Source organism: Salvelinus fontinalis, chromosome 20 (assembly GCF_029448725.1).
Source record: "Salvelinus fontinalis isolate EN_2023a chromosome 20, ASM2944872v1, whole genome shotgun sequence".
Lineage (NCBI taxonomy): Eukaryota > Metazoa > Chordata > Actinopteri > Salmoniformes > Salmonidae > Salvelinus > Salvelinus fontinalis.
In genome coordinates this window covers 21,889,458-21,911,385 of record NC_074684.1, presented here as the reverse complement: position 1 = coordinate 21,911,385, position 21,928 = coordinate 21,889,458, and the positions used below count along the sequence as shown (strand labels likewise).

Below are 21,928 nucleotides of genomic sequence, written 5' to 3'. Positions count from 1 at the left end.
TATTATCAGCTCGGAGGCTCCTTAGAGATAGGATGGAGGCTTATCAAAGCATTCTGAAATGTGTCAAAATTAAATTGTTAGTGAAGAACACAAAGTTGTTGTTATAGTACAGAAGGTCCACTTTTATGTCTGTACGGTCAAAAGGTCTAAACGTGTACTCAAGGGCAAAATTAGTTTGACAACCCTGATCTAAAACATGGCGCATCTAAAGACATACATATATATTTTTTGGAGCAGTAACGATGTGCGCTGAGAGTCGGGAAGCAAGTTCAGGGAGTGAGTGTTTTAATAAATAAATGAAACCAACATGTAACACAAACAGAGCACAGACATGACCCAGGAACAGAAACAATGACGCCTGGGGAAGGAACCAAAGGGAGTAACATATAAAGGGCAGGTAATCAATGAGGTGATGAAGTCCATGCGAGTGTCATTATGCGCGTAACGATGGGGACAGGTGTGCGCCATGACAAGCAGCCTGGTGACCTAGAGGCCGGAGAGGGAGCACACGTGACAAGCAGGATGATTTGAATCCTCTGATTGTATTTTAAAGCAGACAGTTGATCCAGAATACAATACTGGGCATGGGAAAAGGGAAATCAAATTGCATTACATGTAGGGAGCTCAGCCTAATTTACTGTATTATATTGCAGTCGGAAAGTATTCAGACCTTTTGACTTTTTCCACATTTTGTTACGTTACAGACTTATTCTAAAATTGATTAAAAGAAACAATTTCCTCATCAATCTACTCACAATACCCCATATTGAGAATACAGTTGTTTTTTTATATTTGGCAAATTTATAAAACAATTAAAAACAGAAATATCTTACTTACATACACTACCGTTCAAAAGTTTGGGGTCACTTAGAAATGTCCTTGTTTTTGAAAGAAAAACACATTTGTTGTGGGATAGGGGATAGGGGGCAGCATTTTCACTTTGGATGAATAGCGTGCACAGAGTGAACTGTCCCAGATGCTAATATATGCATATTAGTATTACTATTTGATATAAAACACTCTGAAGTTTCTAAAACTGTTTGAATGATGTATGTGAGTATAACAGAACTCATATGCCAGGCAAAAACCTGAGAAAAAATCCAAACAGGAAGTGAGAATTCTGAGGCTGGTCGATTTTCAACTCATCGCCTATTGAAATGCCAGTGGGATATGGATCTGTTTGCACTTCCTACGCCTTCCGCTAGATGTCAACAGTCTGTAGAACATTGAATGAAGCTTCACTGTGATGTTGAGCCGGATGGGAGCTGTTTGAGTCAGTGGTCTGGCAGAGTGCCAGGTCCTGGTCACGCGCATTCCACATGATATCGACTTGCGTTCCATTACATCTATAGACACAAAGGAATTCTCCGGTTGGAAGTTTATTGAATATTTATGATAACAACATCCTAAAGAATGATTCTATACTTAGTTTGACAAGTTTATTCGACCTGTAATATAAATTTTTGAAGTTTTCGTCCAAAGTTCGACTGGACCTGCACGAGCGTTTTAGATATGCGTACTAAACATGCTAACAAAAGTAGCTACTTGGACATAAATAATGGACATTATCGAACAAAACAACAATTTATTGTGGAACTAGGATTCCTGGAAGTGCATTCTGATGAAGATCATCAAAGGTAAGGGAATATTTATCATGTCATTTCGTATTTCTGTTGACTCCAACATGGTGGAGAAATGATGTTTCTATCTGAGTGCCGTCTCAGATTATTGCATGGTTTGCTTTTTCCGTAAAGTTTTTTTGAAATCTGACACAGCGGTTGCATTAAGAACAAGTGTATCTTTAATTCGATGTAAAACATGTATCTTTCATCAAAGTTTATGATGAGTATTTCTGTTATTTGATGTGGCTCTCTGCAATTTCTCCGGATATTTTGGAGGCATTTCTGAACATGGCGCCAATGTAAACTGAGATTTTTGGATATAAATATGCACATTATCGAACAAAACATACATGTATTGTGTAACATGATGTCCTATGAGTGTCATCCGATGAAGATCATCAAAGGTTATTGATTCATTTTATCTCTATTTCTGCTTTTTGTGACTCCTATCTTTGGCTGGGAAAATGGCTGTGTGTTTTTGGACTTGGCGGTGATATAACATAATCATATGTTGTGTTTTCGCTGTAAAGCATTTTTTAATTCGGACACGATGGGTAGATTAACAAGATGTTTATTTTATTTGCTGTATTGGACTTGTTAATGTGTGAAAGTTACATATTTCTAAAAAGTATTTTGAATTTCCCGCGCTGCCTTTTCAGCAGAATGTTGTCAGGGGTTCCGCTAGCGCAGGGCTTCTCAACTATTTTCTGTTACGCCCTCCCTAGGAAGAAGTAAACATTTTGCGCCCCCCAACTATCCGCCGCGACTGTAAATAGTATAATTTATCTATAAAACTGTTATAAGTACACCTCTGCATAACATTGTATCCTTATTAACATTAAAGAAAAGAAAAAAAGAAAAAAGAAAGAAATATAGATCAACTTACAACAAAGAATAACTTTATTAACATTGTTTTATAGTCTGTAACAGAAAAGACTTAAAGCGCATAAATTTGCCTGAAAAAAAGAAAGAAAATCAAGCCTTATTTAAACTGTAAACCTTTTTTGACCATTTGATACTGAAAAATGTAATTAAATATAATCAATAAATAATAATACATTCAAATTGATCAGCAACATTAACTCAGGAGCACAATATATGAAACACTTTGACCTATAAAACAAAAATGAATAAAACAATTTGTGCTGATTTAAAAAAAATCAAAATGAGGAAGTCAGGATTAATGGCTACAATGAGCACGTTTTGCAGAGCACAGCTTTTCGAAGCGGGGTTTGAAGCATGATACTGCAACTCTCAGCTCCTGCTCAATGTTTAGCTGGGACCGGTACTTGGTCTTCAGTGCAGCAACAGCAGAGAAGCCAGTCTCACAAAGATAAGATGTTGCAAAAGGAAGAAGAATGCCCATGGCCCTCTGCCCTAAGAGTGGATACTGCCTCTCTACACTCAGCCAGAATTCACTCAGGATCTGTGATGTGAACCTCAGTCTCAATGTGGAGTCAGACGTCATATCAATGAACTGGTCCTCCTCTGCAGAGCTGAAACCAGTTGGAGCTGGTGCATTGAAAGGATCTCTCACCCAGTCATATTTGGAAGTACTTTTTAAAGAATCCCATCAGTGATGAAATATGCTCCTTAATATATCGAATCACTGATGTGGCATCATAGTCAGTAATGTCAACAAATTCATGCAGGTTCTCGAATGAATCAGTATTTCCTTCATCAAGTCACCTGCCCCACATTGCAAGCTTTCGAGTGAAAGAGCTGATCTTGTCTGTGACCTGAGGGAGGTGTTTATCTTTGCCTTGAAGCTGTAGATTTAGTTCATTTAGCTTTCCAAATATGTCACTCAGGTAGGCCAGTTTTGCCAGGAAGTTCTCATCACAAATTTTTTCTGCGAGGTCATACTTGTGCTCCTGCTCCGAAAACATTCTTATCTGCTCTCTGAGCTCAAAAACTCTGGACAAGACTTTTCCTCGTGACAGCCAACTTGCTTCACTGTGAAACAGCACAGCTTGATGTTCAGCTCCCATCTCCTCACAGATAGCAGAGAAGACTCTTGTTTTTAGTGGTCTGGTCTTTATAAAATTGACTACATCTACAATGTCAGTCATAACCTCACTTAATTCAGAGGAAAGGTGCCATGATGCCAGTGCTTCTCTGTGTATAGCACAGTGTGTCAACTCAGCATTAGGTGAGGCCTTCTTGATGAGTGCCCAAAGTCCTTTTCTCATCCCTGCCATGGTCTGTGCACCATCACTGCAAACACCAATGCAGTTCTCCCACTTTAGCCCATTCTCAGTCAGGAAGCAGTCCAGCATTTTGAACAGCTCTTCAGCTGTGGCTCTGTCTCTGACATATTTACAAAAAAGTAGATCTTCACACAGGGAGTTTGTCATGTCAATAAACAAACAGTCTTTGTTGCTGTCAGTTGCTTCATCGAACTGTAAGGCAAAATGTTTGTCTTTGAGTTTATCTACCAGCTGTTCTTTAAGATCGTTAGCAATGTCATTTATATGTCTGGCGACAGTGTCATTGGACAGAGGGATAGTTTTTATTTTTGCAGCACTTGCGTCATCCAGCATGACAGAGACCATGTCTAATGCTGCAGGCAGTATCAGCTCCTCTGCTATGGAGTGTTTTGTTTTGCACTGAGCAATTTGGTACGCCACCTTATATGATGCTAACAGTGCTCGCTGGTTTACTGAAGTAGCATTCACAAAGCGGGACGATTGTTGGCAATATTCGGCAAGTTTTCGCTGAAAAAACTCAAGCGGCTTATCAGCGTGATTGGGGTGTAATGTCTTTAAGTGACGCCTTCATTTATTTGGCTTCATGCTGTCAGCTGACAACATTTTTAGACACAGTAAACATACCGGTCTTTCCTCGTCTCCCACCGTAGTCACAGTGAAGCCAAGCACTACATAGGCGTCGTCATATTTCCTCGTCTTAGCTTTCGGGAGACTTACATTTGTCTCATTATCTCTGTCTCTCTCCGCCTTTCTTTTCATCCCTGTTAAATATTTTTCCATGGTATCTCTTAAGGGTTTGTTATCTGCATTTCACATCTCCTGCTCTGTGCTGTGTGCTCTTGTTCGGGGCAAAAAAAACCTACTCCCTGTGGCAAAAAAAAAGCATGTTCCCCGTGGTCACACGCGCCCCCCCTGGCATTGCTCCGAGCCCCCCAAGGAGGGCGCGCCCCACTATTTGAGAAGGACTGCGCTAGCGGAACGTGTGTCCTAGAAATGTTAAAAGAACAGAAATAGTAAACAGAAATACAGTATAGACATTGTTAATGTTGTAAATGACTATTTAAGCTGGAAAAAACTGCTTTTTTAATGGAATATCTACATAGGCGTACAGAGGCCATTATCAGCAACCATCACTCCTGTGTTCCAATAGCACGTTGTGTTAGCTAATCCAAGTTTATCATTTAAAAGGCTAATTGATCATTAAAAAAACCTAATGACCCTTTGCTATGAGAGTCGAAATTGAGCTCAGGTGAATCCTGTTTCCATTGATGATCCTTCAGATGTTTCTACAACTTGGTTGAGTACACCTGTGGTGAATTCAGTTGATTGGACATGACTTGGAAAGGCACACACCTGTCTATTTAAGGCCCCACAGTTGACAGAGCACGTCAGAGCAAAAACTAAGCCATGAGGTCGAAGGAATTGTCCATAGAGCTCTGAGATAGGATTGTTTTGAGGCACAGATCTGGGGAAGGGTACCAAAACATTTATGCAACATTGAAGGACCCCAATAACACAGTGGCATCCATCATTCTCAATTTGAAGAAGTTTAGAACCAACAAGGCTCTTCCTAGAGTGTCAACGTCGTGTGTATAGGTGGCAGGGAAGTCAGGCGCAGGAGAGTAAACGAAGTGTAGATGGAGACTTTTAATAAATGTCCATGACATGCTCCATGACATGCGGCTGATACCCTAATACACATTGAAAAGGGGTAAGGTTAGTGGAGGAGTGACGTAGCGAGTTCTGGGCCATCTCTGCCCAGGGCACGAACTTCGCCCACTCCCCCGGCCGGTCCTGGCAATAGAACCGCAGAAACCTGCCCACATCCTGGTTAACTCTCTCCACCTGCCCATTACTCTCGGGGTGAAAACCTGAGGTAAGACTAACCGAGATCCCCAGACGTTCCATAAACGCCTTCCAGACCCTTGACGTGAACTGGGGACCCCGATCAGACACTATATCCTCAGGCACCCCATAGTGCCGGAAAACATGTGTAAACAGGGCCTCCGCAGTTTGTAAGGCCGTAGGGAGACCGGGCAAAGGGAGAAGACGACAGGACTTAGAGAACCGATCCACAACGACCAGGATCGTGGTGTAACCCTGTGAAGGTGGAAGATCAGTCAAAAAATCCACTGACAGGTGCGACCACGGCCGTTGAGGAACGGGTAAAGGTAGAAGCTTACCTCTAGGCAGGTGTCTAGGAGCCTTGCACTGGGCGCACACCGAACAGGAGGAAACATAAATCCTCACGTCCTTAGCTAAAGTGGGCCACCAGTACCTCCCATCAAGACAGCGCATCGTCCGACCTATCCCAGGATGACCAGAGGAGGGTGATGTGTGAGCCCAATAAATCAATCGGTCGCGGACAGCAGATGGAACGTACAGACGACCAGCTGGACACTCAGGAGGAGAGGGCTCTGCACGTGACGCCCGCTCAATGTCCGCGTCCAGCTCCCACACTACTGGCGCCACCAAACACGATTCTGGGAGTATGGGAGTGGGATCCATGGGCCGCTCCTCTGTGTCATACAGCCGAGACAATGCGTCTGCCTTGACGTTCTGGGAGCCTGGTCTGTAAGTAAGCGTAAACACAAAACGAGTGAAAAACATAGCCCACCTTGCCTGGCGAGGATTTAGTCTCTTCGCCTGCCGGATGTACTCCAGATTGCGGTGGTCAGTCCAGATGAGAAAAGGGTGATTAGCCCCCTCAAGCCAATGCCTCCACACCTTCAAGGCTTTTTCGACAGCTAACAGCTCTCGGTCCCCCACATCATAGTTTCACTCCGCCGGGCTGAGCTTCTTCGAAAAGAAAGCACAGGGGCGAAGCTTCGGTGGCACACCCGAACGCTGAGAGAGCACTGCTCCTATCCCAGCTTCGGATGCGTCCACCTCTACTATGAATGGCAAAGAGGGATCCGGATGAGCCAACACAGGCGCCGAGGTAAACAGAGCCTTCAGTTGTCCAAAAGCCCTATTCGCCTCGGCCGACCACTGCAAGCGCACCGGTCCCCCCCTTTAGCAGTGAGGTAATGGGAGCTGCAACCTGACCAAAACCCCGGATAAATCTCCGGTAGTAATTGGCAAACCCTGCACCTCCTTTACCGTGGTTGGAGTCGGCCAATTACGCACGGCTGTAATGCGGTCGCTCTCCATTTCCACTCCTGAAGTGGAAATCTGATGCCCTAGGAAGGAGATGGATTGTTGGAAGAACAAGCATTTCTCAGCCTTGACATATAGATCATGCTCCAACAGGCGACCAAGCACCCTGCGCACCAGGGACACATGCTCGGCGCGTGTAGCAGAGTATATCAAAATATCATCGATATACACCACTACACCCTGCCCGTGCAGGTCCCTGAAGATCTCATCTACAAATGATTGGAAGACTGATGGAGCATTCATCAACCCATATGGCATTACCAGGTACTCATAATGACCTGAGGTGGTGCTAAATGCCGTCTTCCACTCATCACCCCTCCTAATACGCACCAGATTGTACGCACTCCTGAGATCCAATTTTGTGAAGAAGCGGGCCCCGCGCATTGACTCCATTACTGTATTGATCAAAGGTAGCGGGTAACTATATTTTACCGTGATTTTATTGAGATCTCGATAATCAATGCACGGGCGTAAACCGCCATCCTTCTTCTTCACAAAAAAGAAACTCGAAGAGGCGGGTGAAATGGATGGCTGAATGAACCCCTGGCGCAGGGATTCAGAGATATAATTATCCATAGCCACTGTCTCCGCTTGCGACAGAGGATACACGTGACTGCTGAGATATGCAGCGTCTACCAGGAGATCTATCGCACAATCCCCCTGTCGATGGGGTGGTAATCGAGTCGCCTTCTTTTTACAGAAGGCGAGTGCCAAATCGGCATATTCTGGGGGAATGCGCACGGTGGAAACCTGGTCTGGACTTTCCACCATAGTAGCACCAACGGAAACCCCTACACACCTACCTGAGCACTCTCGCGACCACCCCGTGAGAGCCCTCTGTGGCCAAGAAACAGTGGGGTTATGAGTAGTTAACCAGGGTAGGCCTAGCACCACAGAATACGCAGGGGAATCAAAAAGGAAAAGACTAATCTTCTCCTTGTGACCCTCCTGCGTTATCATAGACAAAGGTGCGGTGACCTCCCTGATAAACCCTGACCCTATTGGTCGACTATCTAAGGCATGAATAGGGAAAGGCATATCCACAGAAACAATAGGAATCCCTAAACTATGAGCAAAATTTTTATTAATGAAATTCCCAGCCGCGCCTGAATCTACTAGCGCCTTATACTGGGAATGCAGGGAAAAATCCGGAAAAGTGACAGAGACAAACATAAGTGCAGCAGATGGCTCTGGATGAGTATGGTGCCTACTCACCTGGGGTGATGCCAGAGTGCCCTGCCTGCCTTCTCTATTCCCAGAGGAACCAACCCGGCACCGATCAGCAGTGTGATCTCTGCGATCATAGATGGTGCTCGAGCGGGTACCCCCTCCGGTCACCCTGCGCACCATCCCTCCCAATTCCATAGGTTCGGGAGAAAGAGTGCGGGAGGATGGAACAACCAGACCCCGATCTAGACGTCCCCGAGTAGCCAGCATGTTGTCCAGCCTGATGGACATATCCACCAGCTGGTCGAAGTTGAGGGTGGTGTCTCTACAGGCCAGCTCCCGACGGACGTCCTCGCGTAGACTACAACGGTAGTGGTCGATCAGGGCCCTGTCGCTCCATCCAGCGCCGGCAGCCAAAGTCCTAAACTCTAAAGCGAACTCCTGAGCACTCCTCGTCCCCTGCCTCAGATGATAGAGGAGCTCACCTGCTGCTCTGCCTTCGGATGGGTGGTCGAATACTTTCCGGAAATGGCAGATGAACTCCTCAAAATGGTCCAACGCCTTATCCTCTCCACACACAGCGTTGGCCCACTCCAGGGCTTTCCCGGTGAGGCATGAGACGAGGGTGGAGCTTTTCTCACGGTCTGATGGTACTGGAGAGACCGTGGCCAGATACAAGTTCAGTTTTAGGAGAAAACCCTGGCAGCTGGCAGTATCTCCATTGTATCCCGTGGGTAGGGATAACTGGATCCTGTTCTGTTCCGGAGGAGAAAAAGCGTTCAAAGGAATTCCAGGTGGTGGTGGAGGTGCTGGAAAAGCTCCCTGTCTCTCCCAGCGGTCCATATTCTGGACAATGCGATCCATGGCAGCGCTCAGACTGTCAATCTCCTCCGCTTGTTCCATGACGCGTTCCTCTACCTCCATTAGCGAAGTGCCTCCTCCTGCTGACTTCATTTTTATGGTCAGAGATTCTGTCAACGTCGTGTGTATAGGTGGCAGGGAAGTCAGGCGCAGGAGAGTAAACGAAGTGTAGATGGAGACTTTTAATAAATGTCCATGACATGCTCCAAACACGAGAAATATACATACATCCAATAAAAATGGGTACGAGGACCCGTCGCGCACCTATACACCAATAAACAACACTTGACATAAAACAATCTCTGACAAACACATGAAGGGAAACAGAGGGTTAAATACACAACAGGTAATGAATGGGATTGACAACAGTTGTGTGGGAAGACAAGACAAAACCAATGGAAAATGAAAAATGGATCGATGATGGCTAGAAGGCCGGTGAAGTCGACCGCCGAACACCGCCCGGACAAGGAGAGGCAACGACTTCGGCAGAAGTCGTGACATAGAGCTGGTCGCCCGGCCAAACTGAGCAAACAGGTGAGAAGGGCCTTGGTCATTGCTTTTCTACAGACAATGGAATTCTCTGGTTGGAACATTATAGAACATTTATGATAAAAACATCCTAAAGATTGATTCTATACTTAGTTTGACAAGTTTCTTCGACCTGTAATATAACTTTTTCAACGTTCCGTCTGACTGGACCAGATCGCGCTTTTGGATTTGTTTACCAAACGCCCTAACAAAAGAAGCTATTGGACATAAATGGACATAAATAATGGACATTATCGAACAAAACAAGCATTTATTGTGGAACTGCGACTCCTGGGAGTGCATTCTGATGAAGATCATCAAAGTTTAGTGAATATTTATAATGCTATTTATGAATAATGTTGACTACCCAACATGTCGGATATTTCTCTGGCTGATTTGGGCTCTGAGCGCCGTTCTCAGATTATGCTTTTTCCGTAACGTTTTTTTGAAATCTGACACAGCGGTTGCATTAAGGAGAAGTTTATCTAAAGTTCCATGCATAACACTTGCATTTTCATCAACATTTATAATTAGTATTTCTGTGAATTCATGTGGCTCTCTGCAATATCACTGCATGTTTTGGAACTACTGGACGTAACACACCAATGTAAAATAAGTTTTTGGACATAAATATGAACTTTACCGAACAAAACATACATGTATTGTGTAACATGAAGTCCTATGAGTGTCCTCTGATGAAGATCATCAAAGGTTAGTGATTAATTTATCTCTATTTGTGCTTTTTGTGACTCCTCTCTATGGCGGGAAAAAATGGCTGGGTTTTTCTGTGAGTTGGTGGTGACCTAACATAATCGTTTGTGGAACTTTCGCTGTAAAGCATTTTTTTTAAATCAGACACTGTGGCTGGATTAACGAGAATGTTATCTTTAAAATGGTGCCTAGTACTTGTATGTTTAAGAAATTTGATTTATGAGATTTCTGTTGATTTGTATTTGGCGCCCTGCAATTTCATTTGCTGTTGGCGAGGGGTTCCCCAGTCCTAGACAGGGTAAAACAATTTTTTCAACCACTCCACACATTTCTTGTTTACAAACTATAGTGTTGGCAAGTCAGTTCGGACATCTACTTTGTGCATGACACAAGTAATTTTTCCAACAATTGTTTACAGACAGATTATTTCACTTATAATTCACTGTATCACAATTCCAGTGTGTCAGAAGTTTACATACACTGAGTTGACTGAGTTAAACAGCTTGGAAAATTCCAGAAAATGATGTCATGGCCTTAGAGGTTTCTGATAGGCTAATTGACATCATTTGAGTCAATTGGAGGTGTACCTGTGGATGTATTTCAAGGCCTACCTTCAAACTCAGTGCATCTTTGCTTGACATCATGGGAAAATCAAAAGAAATCAGCTTCAGAAAGACTTCAGAAAAAAATTGGAGCCCTCCACAAGTCTGGTTCATCCTTGGGAGCAATTTCCAAACGCCTGAAGGTACCACGTTCATCTGTACAAACAATATTACGCAAGTATGAACACCATGGGACCAAGCAGCCGTCATACCGCTCAGGAAGGAGACGCGTTCTCTCTCCTAGAGATGAACGTACTTTGGTGGGAATAGTGCAAATCAACCCCAGAACAACAGAAAAGGACCCTGTGAAGATGCTAGAAGAAACAGGTACAAAAGTATCTATATCCACAGTAAAACGAGTCCTATATCGACATAACCTGATAGGCTGCTCAGCAAGGAAGAAGCCACTGCTCCAAAACCGCCATAAAAAATCCAGACTACTGTTTGCAAGTGCACATGGGGACAAAGATCATACTTTTTGGAGAAATGTCCTTTGGTCTGAGGAAACGGAAATAGCCATAATGACCTTTGTTATGTTTGGAGGAAAAAGGGGGAGACTTGCAAGCCGAGGAACACCATCCCAACCGTGAAGCACGGGGGTGGCAGCATCATGTTGTGGGGGTGCTTTGCTGCAGGAGAGACTGGTGCACTTCACAAAATAGATGCCATCATTAGGAAGGAAAATTATGTGGATATATTGAGGCAACATCTCAAGACTTCAGTCAGGAAGTTAAAGCTTGGTCGCAAATGGGTCTTCCAAATGGACAATGACCCCAAGCATACGTCCAAAGTTGTGGAAAATGGCTTAAGGACAACAAAGTCAAGGTATTGGAGTGGCCATCACAAAGCCCTGACCTCATCCTATAGAACATTTGTGGGCAGAACTTAAAAAGCGTGTGTGAGCAAGGAGGCCTACAAACCTGACTCAGTTACACCAGCTCTGTCAGGACGAATGGGCCAAAATTCACCCAACTTATTGTGGGAAGCTTGTGGAAGGCTACCCGAAGCGTTTGACCCAAGTTAAACAATTTAAAGGCAATGCTACCAAATACTAATTGAGTGATGTAAACTTCTGACCCACTGGGAATGTGATGAAAGAAATAAAAGCTGAAATAAATCATTCCCTCTACTATTATTCTGACATTTCACATTCTTAAAATAAATTGGGGATCCTAACTGACCTAAGACAGGGATTTTTTTTTAAGGTGTACGTAAACTTCCGACTTCAACTGTACATGGTGACATGCAGTATTAATGGCTTGGAATTTTCGTCACAATAGTGTTTTGAACATTCTTTAGGACTGATGCCCAACAGAATTCTGCTCAATTGGAACTGATGAAAATTTCATCAAAAGTGTATTACAGTGGCTTGGAAATACAATACATTTCTACCTTTTGTCATCGTTGTGATGTAACCAGATTGACTGTAGATGCAGTAAAATGTTAGCTAGCTAGTTAATATTGAGGGGAGACCAACATATTTTAGCTAGCTAAAGTTATCATTGCTAGCTATTTTTGATGAACTTTGCTTACAAATAAAAACATTGCCATCTGTCTAAAGTAAATTTAACAACATGATAATGATGGCAAAGTTTTTTCCTACCAACTACACTGAACAAAAATATAAACGCAACATGTAAAGTGTTTGTCCCATGTTTCATGAGCTGAAATAAAAGATCCCAGAAATGTTCCATACGCACAAAACGCTTATTTCTCTCAAATGTTGTGCACAAATTTGTTTACATCCCTGTTAGTGAGCATTTATTATTTGCCAAGATAATCCATTCCCCTTACATTTGTGGCATATCAAGAAGCTGAATAAACAGCATGATTATTACATAGGTGCACCTTGTGCTGAGGACAATAAAAGGCCACTCTAACATGTGCAGTTTTATCACACAACATAATGCCACAGATGTCTTAAGTTTTGAGGTAGCGTGTAATTGTCATGATGACAGCAGGAAATTCCACCAGAGCTGTCAGGGACTAATGGGACTAATGGCACTAATGGCCTGTTCCTGGTGCTTCATTGGCCCTGATACCCACTCAGCCAAGGAAAATGGAACTACAAGTGGTGTGCTGCTGTTATGACATCGTGCCAGAGATTTGAATGTTAATTTCTCTACCACAAGCCGCCTCAAACATCATTTTAGAGAATTTGGCAGTACATCCAACCAGCCTCACAACCACAGACCATGTGTAACCACGCCAGCCCAGGACCTCCATGTCCGGCTTCTTCACCTGCGGGATCGTTCGAGACCAGCCACCCGGGAAGCTGATGAAACTGTGGGTTTGCACAACCAAATAATTTCTGCACAAATTTTCAGAAACTGTCTCAGGGAAGCTCATATGCATGCTCGTCGTCCTCACCAGGGTCTTGTCCTGACTGCAGTTTGGCGTCGTAACTGACTACAGTGGGTAAATGCTCACCTTCGATGGCCACTGGCACACTGAAGAAGTGTGCTCTTCATGGATTAATCGCAGTTTCAACTGTACCGGACAGATGGCACACAGCATGTATGTCGTCGTGTAGGCGAGCGGTTTTCTGATGTCAACGCTGTGAACAGAACGCCCCATGGTGGTGGTGGGATTATGGTATGGGCAGGCATAAACTACAGACAACGAACACAATTGCATTTTATAAATTGCAATTTGAATACACATAGATACCGTGACAAGATCCTGAGGCCCATTGCTGCTCCATCCATGTTTCAGCATGATAATGCATGGCCCCATGTTGCAAGGATCTGTACACAATACTGACCGGTTTTCTTATTCACACCCCTATCTAAGGTATCTGTGACCAACAGATGCATATCTGTATTCCCAATCATGTGAAATCCATAGATTAGGGCCTAATGAATTCATTTCAATTCACTGATTTCCTTATATGAACTGTAACTCAGTAAAATCTTAGACATTATTGCATGTTGCATTTATATTTTTGTTCAGTGTATTTGTCTACTTTAGCAATGTCATCGACATGTTATGAATGTGTTAGGGTGCACTTTTCCCCTTCACCTTTTTAAAATATATGTTTCCGGCTGAATTCACCAGACCATTGAGAGAGGGGGAGAGCGGCCACGGAGTAGGTTTTTACCATCTCTAAATCTGACACGTTGTCAGGACATTAGATCCAGAAGATGGGTACGTGTAGTGGAACCTCATTTGGCCCCTCTCCAGCTACAGGCAAGCGCATTTTTAAATGAGAATAAAAATGTATCTGCTCTGACAGCATTACCAAAACGGATATAAGCAAGAGTAATGCTGGACAGTAAGCCATTTATCTTCACAGGCATAGGAGGGGGTGAGGAGGGGTGTAAAGGTGATCAGCTTTATCTCTGCAGCATGACAGGGGCTCTCTCTGACGGCTGATTTGATGACCAGGTCCATCATAACATCGATATATCTCCTGAGCTCTCAGACAGGTCAAAATGCCTGGGTTTTAAATCTGCATGTGTGGTTTTAGTGAAAGGCTGTCACTCATAACAAGGGATTTATTTCTGGTAGGAGAATCTTGAATTAAAGTTTATTCCTGCTCACTTTACCCCCATTCTGTGTAGGACATAGATTTAGCCTTGGCATCATATCAGTTAGAGGACCATACACTGAGTGTACAAAACATTAAGAAGACACCCCTTAATTATTTTGTCTTGCCCATTCACCCTCCGAATGGCACATAAACTCAGCAAAAAAAGAAATGTCCTCTCACTGTCAACTGTGTTTATTTTCAGCAAACTGTGTAAATATTTGTGTACATATTTGCATGAACATTTGTATGAACATAACAAGATTCAACAACTGAGACATAAACTGAATAAGTTCCACAGACATGTGACTAACAGAAATTGAATAATGTGTCCTTGAACAAAGGGGGGGTCAAAATCAAAAGTAACAGTCAGGATCTGGTGTGGCCACCAGCTGCAATAAGTACTGCAGTGCATCTCCTCCTCATGGACTGCACCAGATTTGCCAGTTCTTGCTGTGAAATGTTACCCCACTCTTCCACCAAGGCACCTGCAAGTTCCCGGACATTTCTGGGGGGAATGGCCCTAGCCCTCACCCTCCGATCCAACAGGTCCCAGACGTGCTCAATGGGATTGAGATTCGGACTCTTCGCTGGCCATGGCAGAACACTGACATTCCTGTCTTGCAGGAAATCACGCACAGAATGAGCAGTATGGCTGGTGGCATTGTCATGCTGGAGGGTCATGTCAGGATGAGCCTGCAGGAAGGGTACCACATGAGGGAGGAGGATGTCTTCCCTGTAACGCACAGCATTGAGATTGCCTGCAATGACAAGCTCAGTCCGATGATGCTGTGACACACCGCCCCAGACCATGATGGACCCTCCACCTCCAAATTGATCCCACTCCAAAGTACAGGCCTCAGTGTAACGCTCATTCCTTCGAAGATAAACGGAAATCCGACCATCATCCCTGGTGAGACAAAACCGCGACTCGTCATTGAAGAGCACTTTTTGCCAGTCCTGTCTGGTCCAGCGATGGTGGGTTTGTGCCCATAGGCGATGTTGTTGCCGAAAATGTCTGGTGAGGACTTGCCTTACAACAAGCCTACAAGTCCTCAGTCCAGCCTCTCTCAGCCTATTGCGTACCTATCTTAGCACTGATGGAGGGATTGTGCGTTCCTGGTGTAACTCCGGCAGTTGTTGTTGCCATCCTGTACCTGTCCCGCAGGTGTGATGTTCAGATGTACCGATCCTGTGCAGGTGTTGTTACACGTGGTCTGCCACTGCGAGGACAATCCGCTGTCTGTCCTGTCTCCCTGTAGCGCTGTCTTAACTTCTTGCGACTATAGGGGGTGCTGTTTCAAATTAGCATAATTGTCTCTACAGATGAAACGGCTTCCTACTCAATTCTTGATCGTACAATATGCATATTATTGTTATTATTGGATAGAAAACACTATCTAGTTTCTATAGCCGTTTGAATTATGTCTCTGAGTGGAACAGAACTCTTTCTACAGCGAAATCCATGACAGGTTTTGCGAAGGTCTGAGAGCGAAGCTCTGATCTCAGTTCAGTTTAAAGGGGTGTGTATATCCTATGGAACGACACGAACTGCAGCCGCCTTCCCCTGGATGTCAGTAACCAATGAGAAGTGGAATGGGCTTCCTACGTAGCTCTCAGAGGTTATAAAACACCAAGGAGTGAGGTACGCCTTCTTTTCGACGTTGAACTTTACGCAGAGAGAGACCTCGGAATGCCATTTTCGAACGCTCAGTAATGAACTTTAGATATATCAGTCTGTAATTTAATTTGATATAGGTGTTAGAAACATAACGAAGCTATTTGAAACCGAGTTATATCAGATTATGCGAGTATATTGCTATTTTTCGGAATTTCCTCAGTATTGCGTAATGAGGATTTGGACACGTTAGCTAATGTTAGCAATTGTTAGCTATAGTTAGCTGCTATATCAGAAGTTGAATGCAACGTTTTACAACCAAGCAATGATTCTTTTGGACAAAAGTACCACTTGGCCAAGATTCCGATGGAAGCTCGTCGAAAAGTAAGAGCTATTTATGATGTTATTCCATTTTTATGTGGAAAAATGTAAACTCAATAACGGTAAATAGTGACGCCGTTATTGCGGCACTAGTCTGTCTGTAACGCACACTGTATGTCTAGTAACGTTAATTTTAAAAATCTAACTTAGCGGTTGCATTAATAACTAATGCATCTTTCATTTCATGGCCAACCTGTATTTTTTTAGTCAAGTTTATGAATAGTTTTCGATAAAAACAGTTGTATTATCATGATGCTGCCGGGCAGATTGCTTGAGTAGTTGGACAGTATTTCCATTGTGTAAGCACGATTTGTGCCGCTAAATATGCACATTTTCGATCAAACTCTATATGGATTGTGTAATATGATGTTACAGGAGTGTCATCGGAAGAATTCTGAGAAGGTTAGTGAAAAAATTAATATATTTTGGCAATGTTGACGTTATCGCTCTCTTTGGCTAGAATCTATGCTCTGGTAATGTTTGAACATGTGGTATGCTAATATAACGATTTATTGTGTTTTCGCTGTAAGACACTTAGAAAATCTGAAATATTGTCTGTATTCACAGGATCTGTGTCTTTCGATTAGTGTATGCTGTGTATTTTTACGAAATGTTTGATGATTAGTAATTAGGTAATACACGTTGCTCTATTTATTTATTCTAGTCCATTTGTGACGGTGGGTGCAATTGTAAACTATGAAATCTACCTGAAATATGCACATTTTTCTAACAAAACCTATCCTATACCATAAATATGTTATCAGACTGTCATCTGATGAGTTTTTTTCTTGGTTAGTGGCTATCAATATCTTAGTTTAGCCGAATTGGTGATAGCACCTGATGGAGTAAGAAACCGATGGAGTTAGAAAAGTGGTGTCTTTTGCTAACGTGGTTAGCTAATTGATTTACATATTTTGTCTTCCCTGTAAAACATTTTAAAAATCTGAAATGGTGGCTTTATTCACAGGATCTGTATCTTTCATTAGGTGTCTTGGACTTGTGATTTAATGATATTTAGATGCTACTATTTAATTGTGACGCTATGCTAGCGATGCTAATCAGTGTGTGGGGGGGGGGGGGGGGGGTGCTCCCGGATCCGGGGTAGAGGCTCGTTAGAGGTTAAGCGTCTCACAGTACAGACATTGCCATTTATTGCCCTTTGCAACATGCCTAAAGCACGTTCGCGCAGATGAGCAGGGACACTGGGCATCTTCCTTTTGGTGTTTTTCAGAGTCAGTAGAAATGCCTCTTTAGTGTCCTAAGTTTTCATAACTGTGACCTTCATTTCCTTCCGTCTGTAAGCTGTTAGTGTCTTAATGACCGTTCCACAGGTGCATGTTCATTAATTGTTTATAGCTCATTGAACAAGCATGGGAAACAGTGTTTAAACACTTTACAATGAAGATCTGTGAATAGCTGTAATAGCTAAAGTAAATTAGATAGTGCAGTTAGAATAACAAGATTTGAAGCTTTCTGCCCATATAAGACATGTCTATGTCCTGGGAATTTTCTTGTTTTTTACAACGTCATGCTAATCACATTGGCGCATGTTAGCTCAACCGTCCCAGTGTAGGGACACCGATCCCATAGAGCAGTGGTTCCCAAACTTTTTATAGTCCCGTACCCCTTCAAACATTCAACCTCCAGCTGTGTACCCCCTCTATAGCATCAGGATCAGCGCACTCTCAAATGTTGTTTTTTGCCATCATTGTAAGCCTGCCACACACACACACTATAAGATACATTTATTAAACATAAGAATGAGTGAGTTTGTCACAACCCGGCTCGTGGGAAGTGACAAAGAGCTCTTACAGGACCAGGGCACCAATAATAATATAATAATAATCAATAATTTTGGTCTTTATTTAACAATCTTACATTTAAAACCTTATTTGTTCATCAAAAATTGTGAATAACTCACCACAGGTTAATGAAAAGGGTGTGCTTGAAAGGATGCACATAACTCTGCAATGTTGGGTGGAGAGAGTCTCAGTCTTAAACAATTTTCACAGAACTGCTTGTTGCATTTTCGGTGAGGCTCTCTTGTTCAGATATGGGTAAGTGAACTGGAGGCAGGGGATGAAAGGGATAACGAATCCAGTTGTTTGTGTCATCCGTTTCAGGAAAGTACCTGCGTAATTTGGCACTCAACTCACTCAGGTGCTTCGCTATATCACATTTGACATTGTCCGTAAGCTTGAGTTCATTTGCCCACAAAAAATCATACAATGATAGAAAGACCTGTGTTGTCCTTGTTGATGCAGACAAAGAGGAGCGCCAACGTCTTAATCATAGCCTCAATTTTGTCCCGCACATTGAGTATAGTTGCGGAGAGTCTCTGTAATCCTAGATTCAGATGATTCAGGTGAGAAAAAACATCACCCAGATAGGCCAGTCGTGTGAGAAACTCGTCATCATGCAAGCAGTCAGACAAGTGAAAATTATGGTCAGTAAAGAAAACTTCAAGCTCATCTCTCAATTGAAAAAAACGTGTCAATACTTTGCCCCTTGATAACCAGCACACTTCTGTATGTTGTAAAAGCGTTACATGGTCGCTACCCATATCACTGCATAGTGCAGAACATACATGAAAGTTCAGGCGCCTTGCTTTAACAAAGTTAACCATTTTCACTGTAGTGTCCAAAACATCTTTCAAGCTATCAGGCATTCCCTTGGCAGCAAGAGCCTTTCGGTGCATGCTGCAGTGTACCCAAGTGGCGTCGGGAGCAACTGCTTACACACGCGTTACCACTCCACTATGTCTCCCTGTCATGGCTTTTGTGCCATCAGTACAGATACCAACATGAGCAGCAGCTACGTTTGGCTACATACGGACCGTTAGTGGAATTCCCGCGAGAGAGTAACGGTTCATGTGATTGGATGTTAATTATTTGACTAAGCTACCTGTATTTCACATTGTGTTGTTTAAAAAAAATGTGAATCACACTTTTGTTTGGCGTACCCCCGACGTCATTGCGCGTACCCCTGGGGGTACACGCAGTAGAGGTTAAAAATCCTTCTCTAAACTGTCTCCTCCCTTTCATCTACACTGATTGAAGTGGATTTAACAAGTGACATCAATAAGGCACCATAGCTTTCACCTGCATTCACCGGGTCAGTCTATGCCACAGAAAGAGCAGGTGTTTTCTACACCCAGTGTATATTATTTTTCAGTATAGACACTCTAAATATCAATTCAAGTCATTAAATATTAACATGTGATAGTATCTTTTGTCTGTCTGTTCTCCCAGTTTAAGGAAAGCCTTTGAAAAACAGCATTATACACAACTGAAATCAAATGTGTGATAGGTGAGATGTATTATTTGCTTCATAACACCACTTTACATAAAAGCATTTTCCACTTTCCAAAGATATTAATGTATAGGAAATTAAAGAAGATATAACTCACCCCGGTTACGTATCTTGGTCTGAACTGTACAGTCCCAAAGAGCCCCAAGATGACTATGATGATGTGCACAAAGTTTGTGAGGATAGGAGCCCATTGGTACCCAAGGAAGTCAAATATTTGTCGTTCCAATATGCTGATCTGTAAGGAAAATCAAGAAAAATAAATTAACTTTAGTATCAGACAAAAACAATGTAATATTGTGCTTATACACTGACTACATAGCTGGCTTTTTCATGAGGTTTACTACAAGATGCCTGTGTACAGTTGGGGGCCATTTTAACTTTTTATTGCTGAACTGCTGGAGGGTACCAGAGCCCTGAGAGATGTGTTAGAGTGATGTATCTCCAAGTTTATGCTGAAAGGGAGGGAGGACAGGGCATTCTGCTTGCACACCACACTAAGGGGCCGAGACTTCAGCCTCCTCTCTCTTCTCTTCCCAATCACACAACTGCCTCTAATTGCCCGGGAAGTGTAGAAATCCTCAGGGTCACGTCCCCATCCCCCTCGATCTTGGCCTCTGTGGGAAATTGAAGCTGGCAAGGCTAGACCCATTTGCCCCGACCATTTGGATCTGTGTGTGATTGGACATGACACCAGTTGTTGATATTACTACCAGCCATGGCACTTCAAACGGCTGCGGTAAGGAGAGGGATCACAGTGTGTCCCAATGGTGTCGGAGCCAGATATCACTTCATAGCTCCAACGCTAATGGTTCCCAAATCCCCACTTGCACTGCAACTACAGGAGGCTTTAACCTCAACTTCATATCTGCAACTAACAATCTCCTTACTGTAAAGGCACTGTCCTTACTAATAAAGGTATATCGGAGCACTTCATTTATTACAGTTGGAGGAGTGAAAAAAATGCCTGGCAGGATAATTGGATTTCCCTCCCTGTAAATTCCATATGAACGAATAGGAAATGGCCTTGAAATATTTGTGAGATCTCAGTTTAACAAACTGCCGCCTGAATTCGAGAACTCGAAGTATGTATGTTCGTGATTGGAATTCTTCACTAGTGTTCCTTCTATTGACTGTTGATGAGCTTTGATGATCACAACAGATGCCACAACTAAATTAACTTCTCCTTTGAGCTCTCCATTCCTCTCCATGTCGCTAAGCAACATTTTATGAATGTTAAATCCAGTCTGTCCATGGCTCAGTCCAGTCCAGGGCTGACCAGCTGAAGATCCCTCACAGTGGGCTTCTGATTAAGAATAAGCTATGCTACCTGCCGATCCACAAATCTCCCTGCTGATTCTGTCCCATGCTGTCTGTCTGTATGTCTATGGCAGCCTAGCTAGCTGCTATACATCTGATACTGTATGACTCATAGATCATGAATCAGAATGCACAGTTAGGTCCATGTGGCAGGGTCCTCCCAGACACAATGACTCACTGCTCACTGCTCAATGACTCAGTTTTTCCCAGATTAATGATAGTGTTTTTAAAGAACTTTCCTCCGAAATACAGAGGCTGAGCTTGGCATTTTTCACTTTCATTGCCAACTATTCAGAGCTCAGCTTACCTTGTTTCATTGTATGACATGTAGTGACCTTCTTTTAATGCTTGGTTTATAAGAGCTATTGCTCAGGGGATGAGATTTCTCTCCATTTACAGGATCTTCATTGTAAAAGTGCCGGCACAACTGTTATTCATCCAGCAGGAACTGAGAAATTAAAAAAAATATGTTTTGAAAATATAACCTAATTGAAAGTGAATTAGCTTCTAGTTAGTGGCTTTCATTATGATCTAGTATATTAGACTGTCTTTTTTCCTAAGGTGATGTAGGCTATTCCGCCACTGGTATGTAAATTGCTTGGTATCTATGCTAAGCTGTTCCTGACACCTATCTTGTCTGTTTATCTGGGCCAGTCTCCATGGTGACCCTCTGTCATTTCATGTATCAGTGGAATGAAAGGAAAACTGGTGTTTTTCCATCTGTTTCTTTCCATAAAATACTGAATACAGTCATAGCAAAAGGGAGTCAGAGTCAGGGATCAACGCTAGCTCCTCCACGCCCCCTACCACCCTGCAAAGACCTCTTATAAAAAGCACCTTTCTGTCTAATATGACACCCGTCAGGTCCTCCTCTCAGAGGCATTGTTAACTTGTTTCTGCTGAACTGCAAA

The 21,928-nt window shown here is 43.1% G+C and overlaps 1 protein-coding gene across 1 annotated transcript in view; it reads right to left on the bottom strand.

Annotated features, from left to right (window-relative positions):
- The window catches only part of LOC129817515 (sodium/potassium-transporting ATPase subunit beta-1-interacting protein 2), a 185,703-nt gene that overhangs the window by 97,810 nt on the left and 65,965 nt on the right, over nucleotides 1-21,928 (bottom strand). The window contains exon 2 of the mRNA XM_055872842.1: nucleotides 19,798-19,935. Coding sequence (XP_055728817.1) covers nucleotides 19,798-19,935 — 138 coding nt within the window. The remainder of the gene's footprint in view (nucleotides 1-19,797; nucleotides 19,936-21,928) is intronic.